General features: G+C 40.3%; 1 protein-coding gene across 2 annotated transcripts in view; it reads right to left on the bottom strand.

Moving 5' to 3' along the window:
- Positions 1-12,980, bottom strand: part of DDX42 (DEAD-box helicase 42) — a 51,727-nt gene extending 38,747 nt beyond the window's left edge. The window contains exons 1-3 of one of the 2 annotated variants that reach the window (XM_030843445.3): positions 12,453-12,980; positions 2,511-2,744; positions 412-562 (exon numbers count right to left, since the gene is read on the bottom strand). In XM_030843445.3, the coding sequence (XP_030699305.2) occupies positions 412-562; positions 2,511-2,728 (369 nt within the window). In that variant the 5' untranslated portion in view covers positions 2,729-2,744; positions 12,453-12,980. Of the gene's footprint in view, positions 1-411; positions 563-2,510; positions 2,745-12,441 lie in introns of both variants that reach the window. The other variant, XM_030843444.3, reaches the window with a different exon arrangement.
- Between the last annotated feature and the right edge of the window lie 2 nt (positions 12,981-12,982).

Consider the following 12,982-nt stretch of genomic DNA (forward strand, 5'->3'; position numbering starts at 1 on the left):
ATGATAATGTTGATAATAAGAAATAAACATTAAAAGTACAGAATACAGAATTTGTAATTTTAGCAAGTTCCTTAAGTTTAATTACCTTACATATTTATTTAATAAATGCTAGATTGAATGAGATAATATTCATTCAAGAATATACCAAGAATTATTAAAACAAAACACACACAACAAACACACAAATTTTGAGCTACTATGTTCAAGGGATACAGTTCAAATTCCTAGGCACGAATCATCTCTGAAAATGCTACAGGGCCAGTGGAAGCATATTTAAGAAACTATAGAATACAAAAGCAAAATTCTCCCAATAAAGGGCCAAGAAACAAACTGACTGAGGACTAAAGCACTAGGTTAATCTGATCTATTTCTAATCACTGAAAATGTTAACATAACAGAGTTGATACTTGCCTCCACTTCAGCCATGAATGCCTCTAAGGGATCATCATCACTATCAGAATCTACTGGCTTGGAATGGAATTGCTGGCGGGTAGGTGAGTTTTCAGCAGGAATGTAAGGTAAATCAACATTGCTAGAATCTTCTTCCTCGTCTTCAAAATATCTGAAAATTAAGATGCATGACTGATAGAGTGAATGTTTAATTTGGGCTCAGGTGAATCTTTCATTTAACACAAATTTTTATTAAAGTATATGTCACAATTAAGAGATTTTGGTCCTTTGGCTTAGGACCTAATTATTAAATTATCACTTAATACATGCCAAATTCTAATACTGCAAAAAAAAAATCACAGCAGATTCTCCATTTCAATAGTGTCTGTTAAAAAATCACATTTCCAGTTCTCTTAAAAGGGATAAGTTTTCAGTACAAATTTAGTATATCATTGTTGCACAGATATAGCAAATATTAAAGTGTATGCCATGGAAAAAATTACTTTGTATGAAATATTATAAAGCTAGTTTATTCTTCATAATCCTTAAAAAAAATTTTGAGATGTATTCATGAGGCTAGAGACTTTCTTCAGAAGTTCTGGGCTGTTTTCTGAGAACCAACAGAAAATTTCTAAAATTAAAAATAAATGTTCAGGAATATAGCCAATATTTTATAGTAACTATAAATGGAGTGTAAACTTTAAAATTTGTGAATCACTATGTTGTACACCTGAAACTTATATAACATTGTACATCAACTATACTTAAAATGTTCAATCCAAAATCCTCACCATACTATGTAAGTATTCAGAAAAGAATTTCAACATCTGTAAAAAGTATCACTTTCCCTCTAACAAATATCCCAGAAAAGAATATCTATGTAGCTATCAACTAAAACAAAACAAAAACATTGTTTAGATCTTACCTCAGAATTAAATGAAATAGTAATACAACCAAATATTAGTTTAAAGAAATCACTACTACAGCCTAAAATTTTATAGCCTTTCAAGTCTTCATTTTAAAAGCTCTAGCCACTGTTATGTGCTGCACACACACATAAATGCATATTCATTTATATAGTAGTTTCATTAATGTATCATTTAAAAGTATCTCTGAGCCGGTAAACTGTTCTCTAGAATAATGATCCTTGACTTTGCTGAATCTTAAACACTTACTTCTGTATTTAATTGCTAAATAACATACCAACTTTTTTAAATGCTGCTGTGTACTTTAAAAACTCTGATCTTGAGGTGTTTTTTTTAACTAAAAAAAAACCTCAAGCAGTGTCACAACCAGGTTGGGAATAATAGCAATAAAAGATTTCTTCAGACTTGGCAAAGAGAGAAGTTATAATCTATAAGGAATTACAGCTCAAACTTTCAAGCCCCAGCTTCTTAACAATCACCTTCTTAGACATCAAGTTAAAAAAGGTAACCGGTAAATATGTTTCCTGAGAACTGTGGGCAAAAATCTGAGATCTTCCTACCACCTATAAGATATTAAACATAACAGTTGTAAGGACTTGGGTATTGAGCCAAACTATGCCTCTGCCAGTTCTGACAACTGCCTGTGTTTCCAAAACAACTTGTATGGTGTAAACAAAAACTTCAGGGCTTCCCTGGTGGCGCAGTGGTTGAGAGTCCGCCTGCCGATGCAGGGGACATGGGTTCGTGCCCCGGTCCGGGAAGATCCCACATGCCGCGGAGCGGCTGGGCCCGTGAGCCATGGCCGCTGAGCCTGCACGTCCGGAGCCTGTGCTCCGCAACGGGAGAGGCCACAACAGTGAGAGGCCCGCATACCGCAAAAAAAAAAAAAAAACTTCAGTAAAGACCATCAAAAGCCACATGAATTATTTAAAACTCTTCGGCCACATTTAGGTTTAAATGGCCTCAAATCCTTTTTGGAACAAGCAAAAGTGAAGGACCACAAAAGTATACTCCTTATGAATGAGTAAACTTAACAATTTAACTTGTTAGGAACAATGCAATCCAGTGAGATAACCACTTTAACAAGTCATACTATTATTTGAGAAACAAATGGTTTCTTTGCTTCAATTTCTGTTGATGGAATGAATACCTCAAAGCCTAACCTTTGCTAAATTACCAGGTATTCCCACTTACGCGTTTTCTTCATCAAAGTTGGCCCGTTTAGAACCAATTTTGTAGAAGGAAGGGAGCTGTGGTGGAGCCGACTTTCCAAATCCAGAAGAGCTGGTTGCCCCAAAGGCACTATGGGACTGCTGTGGGAGTTTTGGTTCCTCCTTCTTTCCCGCACTAATAGCGAAACCTCCAAAGCCAAATCCCCTCTTGGTGCCAGGGCCACCTTTATTCCAGTTCATAGTGTCAATGATTGATCTGTTAGGAACAAGAGACACTTACATAAGTTTAATTTTATAAACAGACCACTGATTTTTATGTCAGTTCCAACCTTTGCCTACAATTTTATTTTAAACCTTTGCCTCTCAATTAAAATTTTAACTTCAGTACAGCACAGATTGGCACAACACTATAAATCAACTATATTTCAATTAAAAAAATTTAACTCTGTACTTCAGATATGCAACATGCTAACCTCAATGAAACGGTCACATTTTCTGAAACACTGAAGAAATTGTTATTTCTTTTGTTGAGATCTCAATCTGAACAGGTATGCAGTATTTAATACCATGCCCTTCAAAAGGATTTGATTGCTCATTTAACATCTCATTCAGTTTGCCTATTGTTAAGGATAACAAAGAAATTTCCTAAGCACCGATCAAATGGGTTTAAAAACACCTTATCTCTTATAAGTCTTGGTTCCAAAAAACCTTTTTTTAATGACACAAGTTACCTACGTTTTATAGAATAGCAGAAAACTCAGAACGCGAAAAGGAACAAAATAAAATTACCTGAAATTCCTCTCCCAGATATGCAATTTTGTTGATATCTTTTGCTTTTTTTCTATGCATATGTGTATACACAAACACACCCCATTTAAAATCAAAACTGAAACCATACTGTACAAATTGTTTTAGTTACTGATTTCTTCACAGTATGATACACATGAACATCTTTAAATGTCAATAAATACATTTCTCTACTTCTGTTTTTTTAAAGTTATGAAACATATCATATATCTTTGTGCATACTCTTATTTCCTTAGGATCAATTTTTTTAAATGCAATTGCTTAGCAAACGGGAATGTGCATTCGAAGTTTTACATTTACAGAAAAGTGTCCATTATACACTGAGTAATATGAGAAGGGCATAAAACAAGGTGGGTGGTATGATTCAATGTAAAAGCATGTCTTACATGTACAGAGATAGCTGGAGGGCTGCTTATCAAAATGTTAATAGCAGTTATTTGATTTTTACTTTTTTCTTTGTATTAAAGTTTACCATTAATAAGAAAAGTTTAAATGTTTATAATAGACTCTGAAGCCAATGTGAACAGAGTTCCAAAAACTGCTTTTTACAATGGCATTGTTAAAGGGACCAGGAACAGCAACAACACGCTCTACTTTTCTGGTTCTATGCCCCTCCCCCATATATAACCTATAGGTTTTGTTTTAACTATTATACAACACTTAGTTCAGTCTGTTTAGTATTAAAGTTGATTTATGCCATGTCAACCACTGCCCTTAGTTCCAGGTAGGGACTGTCTTTACCCATTCTGGACTTTGCATAAAAGTGATTCATGGCTAGAATAAGCACTTTATAAGTAATAGTTTACTTACACTTAATTTAGACCATCTCCTGCCTTCTTCAGGAATTCCTTAAGGGGAATCAACATAATTCTAGTGAGATGAGATTTGGTAAGAGTATTTACAAGCCAGAAAATTTTAGCATCTGATAGTATCGTTTAACCAATCTGTGAGCCTGGCTTTCCAAGGGCTGTTCCTAAGCAACAAAAACGACGGATTCTGAATTTTAACCTTTTTCCTAGTGTATATAATGCATAATAAGAGGCTAGTAATAAATAAGCCATTGAAATCAGAACGCAGGCAAAGGAAGGATGGAAAAAACCACCCTTGGTAGATGTTAAGAATTACATTAACAGGGACTTCCCTGGTGGCGCAGTGGTTAAGAATCCACCCTCCAATGCAGGGGACACGGGTTCGAGCCCTGGTCCAGGAAGATCCCACATGCCACGGAGCAACTAAGCCTGTGAGCCACAACTACTGAAGCCCACGCGCCACAACAACTGAAGCCCGTGTGCCTAGAGCCCGTGCTCCGCAACAAAGAGAAGCCACCCCAATGAGAAGCCTATGCACTGCAGCGAAGAGTAGCCCCCGCTCACCGCAACTAGAGAAAGCCCGTGTGCAGCAACGAAGACCCAACGCAGCCAAAAATAAATAATAAATAAATAAATTTATTTAAAAAAAGAATTACATTAACAATCTCCTAGCAGGAAGACTTTCAATGGTTTATCGAAAGCTTGCTGAGGAAGGTCAGGCAATGCATTGGGTGCTCGGCGTTTATAGATGAAAGATACAGTCCCATTCTCAAGGAGTTCACAGTGTAGTTTTAGCCAGCTTAAAAAAAAAAAAAAGATGTGTTCTAATAGAGGTACTACACAAAGTGCATTTATTGATGGCCCAGGAGGAGAGTACCCAACCTATGATGAATTGGGGACAAGGCACAGTTTTTCTGGAGATGACACTGGCGTTAACTTTTTAAATCTGAAGAGGCATTATATCAGGGAAGAAGTGTCAGGAGAGGGAATTTTAGATAGAAGGCACTGTTAAGTGCTACCACAGAGAACTAGAAATATTGCAGTGCAGCTAGAGTTCTGTAGGACATTTGGGAAAATTGCAGGGCACATGTTCAGAAAGACAAGCAGGGCCCAGGGGAACAGTTTAGTATACTATGCTAAGAACACACCATACAAAACTATAGTCCGCCAGTTATAATTTTAAGCAAAAAAAAGGACACGTTTCAGATCAGTATTTTAGAATGATTAGATGAGAGACAGCAGGAAAAGTTGGACACAAGGAAAGCAGTTAGGACATTATTATAAAAATACAAATATAAAGTGACAAGGTACTGAACAACTAAGGAAGTGGCTATAAGGAAGGAGAAGGGGGGTTGTAGATCTGAGTTATTTACTTAGGTATCTATGAGGAAGAATCAACTGGGGTAACCAAATTAGACGTGGGAGCTAAGGAGGAAGGGAGAGTCTAGAATAACTCTGGAAGTTTCTGGCTTTTACAGATTGGGTGAATGGTGGTGCCATTAGTAGAGATGGAAACCTAGAAAAGCCAGGCATGGAGAAGCAGGTAGAAAGTGAGATCAGTTCAGTACCTATGGGAGAGCTAAGGACAGCTGGCAAGTAAGGTCTGTAACTGCAGAGAGAGATCTGTGATGGGGCTATAGATTTGATATGAGACATTTGCATCTGAGGTTACTGATGTAGATAAGCCAGCAGAGAGTGAGAAAAGGGGTGAGACAATCATAGTGTATGTCAATATTTAGGAATGGGCAGGGGAAGAGAAACTCACGTGGAAACTTGAGGACGAACGAAGAGGAAGGGAGGATAGCAGAGAAAGTGACACAGATGGTGAGACAAGTTTTACAGGCAGAAAGAAATGTCTAATGTTAAAAACTAAAAAGAAGACAGGTGAGATAAGAACTAAAAAGCCTCCGTTGAAGGAGTGGGGGCAGGGTTAAGGAATGATTGGTAAGTGGTAGAGGATGAAGACTAGGCCACAAGGAGTGCAGATTACTTCCTAGGCTGTTTACCAATGACAGGAAGGAGAGCATGAGGTGTTAACTAGAGGAATTTCGTTTAAGGAAGAAATGTAAGCATGTTTATATGCTAAAGAGGAAAAGCCAACAAAAAGAAAAACTAAAGATTTGGGATGACAGGAAAAATCATAGGAACAAGGTGTTGCAGAGACCTGAAGAGACAAGATCAAAACCTTTAATAAGGAGTAAGTAACTCTTCCCCCTAGACTGAGGATAGAAGAAAAGGATGGGCATAAATTAATCCTACTAAATAATAAAGGGTTCAAATTACAAAAGAAATAAATCAAATACTTCGTTTTAAAAATTCAACTGCCACAAACAGGCAAGCAATGTGACTTTAGGGGAGTGAGAGTTGCTTAATGGTTTAGAGACATAAGACGCAAAATATGCGTTTAGAATATGCGTAAAGAAATATGCGTTTCTTTAACTCTTCGGAGATTTGGGTCAGCCAAAAGGCTGAGAACACGTAAGTGCCCCCAAGCCTTACACTAGTGTGAGCTAGGTCACACTGCCCACGTTCCCTAACTAATTGCCTCTAGCAAGGCCAAACAACTGTGCTATCTATACCCCACTGACTAGAATGTCAGCTCCGTGAGGGCAGGAACTTTGCCTGTTTTGTCCAACATAGTATCCTTAGTGCCTAGTGTATACAGTACTCAAAAAATTTTATGATGAATGAATAACTATCATGCATTCAGGCTCTTCAGAATTCATCCCAGTATTTGTGAAAACCATCATCTCCCGTTATTACAAACCTTGCTATCTAGCCAACCAGTCCTGATCAAATCTAAGCCAGCTCATCCTCAGTGCACCACTAATTCTTAATTTCTTAACAACAGTTTTTCCTACTATTAGTCCATGTATATGGCTACAGATCCTTGACAAACAGAGGTTTGAGGGGCTGTAGCTGATATAAGAAGCACAAGATGGCCAACCTAATCTCTATTTGGTTTCATGATGTTCAAAGAAAAAGAAAAAAAATGAACCCTCCTCTGCTTAAGCTATTGAGGCTATTAAAATTAATTTTCAGTCTCTAAGCAAACATTGTTTGGAGAAGAGACATCCATTAAACAGTTAATAAGAAAGTCAAAACATAGTGAGGATATTAAAAAATTAACTGTAGTCCTGCTATTCGTGGGTCTCCTCAAAGCTCCCTTTATTTGGTCTACACACACACACACACACACACACACACACACACACACACACACACACACACACACACACACACACACACACACACACACACACACACACACACACACACACACACACACACACACACACACACACACACACACACACACACCCGGGCCTTCTCTCAGGTTACAATATGCCTGGTACATCCTTCCCACAAGCTGGCAAACTCATATCAAATAGCTCTGAAACTTCACCTCTGCCTCCATAAACACTTCTCAAATTGATGACAGAAAAGGTGAAAAATCACCACATGGCTTCTGACACCCAGGTAAAGCTCACAGACTTCATTAAAAACAACCACCAGCAACAAAAACAATCCAATTTTAAAAATGGGCAAAGGACTTGACATTTCTCCAAAGATATACAAATGGCCAATAAGTATATGAAAAGATGCTCAAAATCACTAATCATTTGGGAAATGCAAATCAAAACTGTATCACCTCATACTCATTAGGATAGCTACTATTAAAAAAAAAAGGGCTTCCCTGGTGGCGCAGTGGTTAAGAATCCACCTGCCAATGCAGGGCACAAGGGCTCAAGCCCTGGTCCAGGAAGATCCCGCATGCCTCGGAGCAACCAAGCCCATGCGCCACAACTATTGAGCCTGCGCTCTAGAGCCCGTGAGCCACAATTACTAAGCCCGTGCACCACAACTACTGAAGCCCGTGTGCCACCTAGAGCCTGTGCTCTGCAACAAAGAGAAGCCACTGCAATGAGAAACCTGCGCACCACAATGAAGAGTAGCCCCGGCTCGCCACAACTAGAGAAAGCCCGAGTGCAGCAAAGGAGACCCAACGCAGCCATAAATAAATAAATTTTTTTAAAAAAGAAACCTACACAACAGAAAATAACAAGTCTTGGCAAGGATGTGGAGAAACCAGAACCCTTGCACACTGCTGGTAGGGATGTAAAATGGTTCAGCTGCTGTGGAAAACAGTACAGTGGCTCCTCAAAAAATTAACCACAGAACTACCATATGATACAGCATTTCCTCTTATGAGTATAGACCCAAAAGAACTGAAAGCAGGGACAGACATTTGTACACCCATGTTCATAGTAGCATTATTCACCACAGCCAAAAGGTGGAAGAAACCCAAGTGTCCACGGATGGGTAAACTAAATGTGGTGAGATAAATATATAGCAATAGTATTCAGCCTTGAAAAGGGAGACAATTCTGACACATGCTACAACATGGATGAGCCTTGAGGACATCATGTTAAGGAAATAAGCCAGTCACAAAAGGACAAATACTGTATGATTCCACTTATATGAGGTACCTAGAGTAGCAAATTCAGAGACAGAAAATAGAAGGGTGGTTGCCAGGGATTGGGGGATGGGGAGTTACTGCTTAATGGGGAGACGGTTTCAGTTTTACAAGATGAAAAGTGTTCTGTGGACACTATGGTGGTGATGGTAGCAAAACAATGTGGATGTACTTAATGCCCCTGAACTGCCCACTTAAAAATGGTTAAGTTTTTTTACGTGTAGTTTACCAGTTAAAAAAAACCTTGAAAATCAAAGAATCAGAATTCCACTTGCACATGTATTTTTAGATTGTTATTTTATCCAGTTTATGAGAGAGAATGATGCTGTCTAGACCTCAGTTTCTACTCTGAAATGCAAACATATTTGTGAAATTTCAGTTACATTTTTTCTCTTTAAAAAATAGTGCTTTTTAAAATAAAACATCCAATCTGAAAAGAATTAGCTGTATAATAGAAGCATAAACAAAATGTATAAGCATTTGCTTTAAAGAGAACAACCTGAGTTGGGTCTTAGAAATAACAAACATTGTTTTATATAGATCAATAGCCACTTTTTGCTATGTGCCCAGTACTGAGGGATAACACTTCTCCTTTCCCATAATCTATAAAAGGCGACTCTATGTGGTAAAGTATTAAATGAAGTATAGTGGGTCAGAAATAAATAGTGAAAAGAGAAAATGAATTTCCGTCTTTTTTCGGCAGGTGTTTGTTAATATAGTGGAACTAGGGAAAGTCACGCTTAAGGGAGATGAGCACTCAGATGCTCCGCAAAACCTTCTCCCAGGTACCTCCAGACCCTGGCCCCAAACCTCCCGGCCGTACATTTCTGACCCTGTCATTCCCTTCAATTCAACAGCTCTCCACAGTTACTCAATCAGGCTGGAATGAGGCTCTCCATTGTGGCAAGAACTACTTTACATGCACTTTGGTGAATGCTCTTCCCTCTACCTGTATACCCTCCCCACCAAATCCTATACCTACCATAGTCTTATCCTTCAAAGCCTATCTCAAATACCAACTCGTAGAACTATGACATGAAGATGATTCCCCAAGAGAAGTGGTATCTCCTTCCTCAAACTCCCTTTCTAGTCTTAAAACACCCAACATCTATTCATAACTATTTGTGTTCTTGTTTTATCTCTCCAACTCCATGTTACAAGTTCTATGGCTAAAACAGCAGGCTTATTCACTTTCTTCTCTTTTGTTTTCCAGAGAATACACTCATTATTCAGGTTTATTCAATATATGGGAGACCCAAGGCAATTTACAACTTGGCTAAATAGAAAAATTAAAGACAGCTGAAATACCTGCTTGGTACTGTTTTAGGCGCTGAAATGTTGTGATTTAGCAGAAAATCATAACAGCATAGTAAAGTAGTACAGACTATGGAGCCAAGCTGACTATGTTTAAACACTGGCTTTGCCACTAACTTGATGTGAACCTCATGGAAGTTACTCAGATTCTTTGGCCTTAGCTTCTTCATCTGTAAAATGGTGAGACCATCACCTGCTTCACAAGGTTGGTGTGAAAAAATGAATTCATACACAGAAATACACTTAGAACAAAGCTTGCCAAATAGTGCACAATATGTATTAGCTGTCATGTTTATCATCATCATTTTTTCTCCAAAAATCAATCTCTCCATTGGTAAACGGAGAATATCAAGCTAGACTTCTCAGGTTTCTTTCAACTCAGGGATTCCATACATCAGTGCCACATGACACTGAAGATGTCAGAGATCACTACGAGCTGACAAATGGGGACAGGCTTCATAAGAGAGCTAGAACCCAGAAAATGGGGTTTTTTATACAGAAAGATGTAAGCTGAGTAGAGAAGTGTGAAGGAAGAGGACATTCTAGGGAGGAAAGCTAGAAATAGCAGTCTAGGGAGTTAGAATAAGTTGGAACATAAAGAAGATAATTTGGCGAGAGTTTATGTTTTGGACAATCAAATAAGATACGATCTAAATGACTTTAAAAATAGTGGACTAAAAACAACTGATTATTAAACTACATTATCACTTGTGTTTTGGGAGAAGAAAGATTTCTAGTGACAGCTGATCACCATCCACTCTAATAATCTGCCTTGAGAACAACTCACACTATAAATCTGTCGGTTCTTTAACAAGAATCTGTTCAAAACCCAAGAATTTCAACACATTCTTCTAAAGCCAAATACAAGTAAATGCTGGATTACACTTATTTTAAAAGCATCTCTCTTCTCTCTGCTGGCTTAAAGAAACTAAGAGCTGATTACGTAAAGATTTGATAAAACTAAAATATAAAGAACTGTACTCTTCCACAAATTACACTAAATTATTACAATGTAAGTCAGTTCTTACCATTTCTCTGCTCAAAACCCTAAGACAGTTCCCATCTCAGGCAGAAGAAAAATGAAATCTTCACAACAGCCTAAAAGGTCCTGGTTGTTCTGTGCTTCCCCCCACCCGCACCCCCGTCCCCCCAGTTCTTCCCTGACCTTATCTCCTACCACTCCCTCCTTTGCTCACAGTGTTCCAAGCATGTTGCTCTTCTAACTGTTCCTCTAACAGGCCAGCATTGTCCTTTGCAAGGTCTTTATACTTGCTGTTCCCTCTGCCTGGAATGATCATTCCTCCAGAAACTAGCTGGGGTCACTCCCTCACCTCCTTCTAGTTGCTTAAATATCAGCTTGTATGTAAATACTTCCCTGACCAAGCTATTTCAAAATGCAACACCTCCCCTTCCCTCTTTGCAGCTTTATTTTTTTACCTAAGGCATTAATTATCTTCTAACATACGGTATAATTTATATATGTGTTTTCTGTCTCTCTTTCCCTCACCAGAAAGTAAGTTTCATGAAGGCCGGGGTCACACACCTCGAACAGTGGTAGGGAACAGGCACACAGAAGGTATCAACAAAAATATTTCTTGAGTGAATGAATTGCAGATTAGGCCATATAATGCCCCTTCTGGGTACAGGAAAATACAACATACATTTTTTTCCCTCCACCGCTTAAAGTCTAAAAATTAATTTTGGTATGAAAGACTTATTGCCCACCTTCCACTGGGCTTGGATCTGGAAAGTTAAAGTGAATTAAAGCAGAATCTCTGCTCTTTAGGAGTTCGGGGGTGTGTATACAGGGGACAATAGATATACAAAGATCATTTACAAAAAGCAATATGTATGGGAAGCTAGAGGAATGTGAATGACTGACCAAAGGAGTGAGGGGCAAAGCTTCCACTAAGGTGATAAGGAAGCTATGATTCCCCCAAACTCTCGACTAGTACGACTGTTCTTCCTTATATTATTGGCGCGTATGCTTGCAACTCCATATAAATTATTTACCCACATCAGATAGGCTCCTAAGTAGGCCGCAAAAAAGTTTGTGTGACGATGGTGATGCTAATCACGGATGTACTCAAAGCTACACCAAGATTACCGACTATATCTTTTACTGTCCTCAGATTTGGCAACTTTTCCCTATCAGGTCCCCCGACTTGGAGACTAGCATCTGCTAACTGCTGCTGGCTTGGGTCAGAATCCTCCCCGCGGGTATCCCTCACCCGGAGCCCAGCACCCTGCAAATCCCTTCCCTTGCAGGGCAGGCGGCCGGGAGAGCGCCGCCTCCGGAACGCCGCCAACTGGGCCTCGTTAAGAGCTGCGGGAGAAGCGGGAGCCGTGGGAGGACGGCGAGGCTCGGAAGGGCCCCTCGAGGTTTCAGTCACGCACTCCTACTACTCCCCAGCCCCCTGCGCCTCGGCTTCCCCGAGGCTCCGCCGACTCTTTGTTAAGAGAGGCCGCGGTTCCCTGGCCCTCGCTAGGCCCCACAGTTGCCTTGCGGTGCCCCCGAGAGGTTACGGCCCCGCGTCCAGACCCACCTCGCACAAACCTGCTGCTGCGGCTGCAGAGGCAGCTACTACTACCGCCGACGCGGAGAGAATCCCACGGCCCGAAGTACGAGCGGTCCAGACCCCGTCCCACCGCGCTCCTCGCTCTCCGCCCCCTTCTTCGCCGCCGCCGCCGCCTCCGCCGCCTCTCGGCCCGTAGCTGACGCGAGGAAGGGGAACAAAACCGGACATGCGCAGTGCAGAGCGCGGGCCGAAGGGCGGAGCCTGAGCTATGGCTCCCGGAAGGCGCCGCGAGCTCCTGGCCCTAAAGCTCCAGACTGCCTCACAGACACCTCAGACACCTAACAGGCACTACTGCTGGATGAAGAGTGTTCACGGCCCGTTTAGGAAGTGGGCCTGGAAGTGAAGAAAGTAGCACTGACTGGGAGCCGCCAAAAAATCCCAAGAAAGAGGCTCGAGTGGAAACCACATGTACATAAAATCGTCGATCCTCTAAAGTCCGCTCCTTTGCAAATGCGACCTGGGCAAGATTTCCCCGCGTGCCTCTGGCCACGTGGTCCCGTAGAGCATG

This window comes from Globicephala melas, chromosome 20 (genome assembly GCF_963455315.2).
Source record: "Globicephala melas chromosome 20, mGloMel1.2, whole genome shotgun sequence".
Taxonomy (NCBI): Eukaryota; Metazoa; Chordata; class Mammalia; order Artiodactyla; family Delphinidae; genus Globicephala; species Globicephala melas.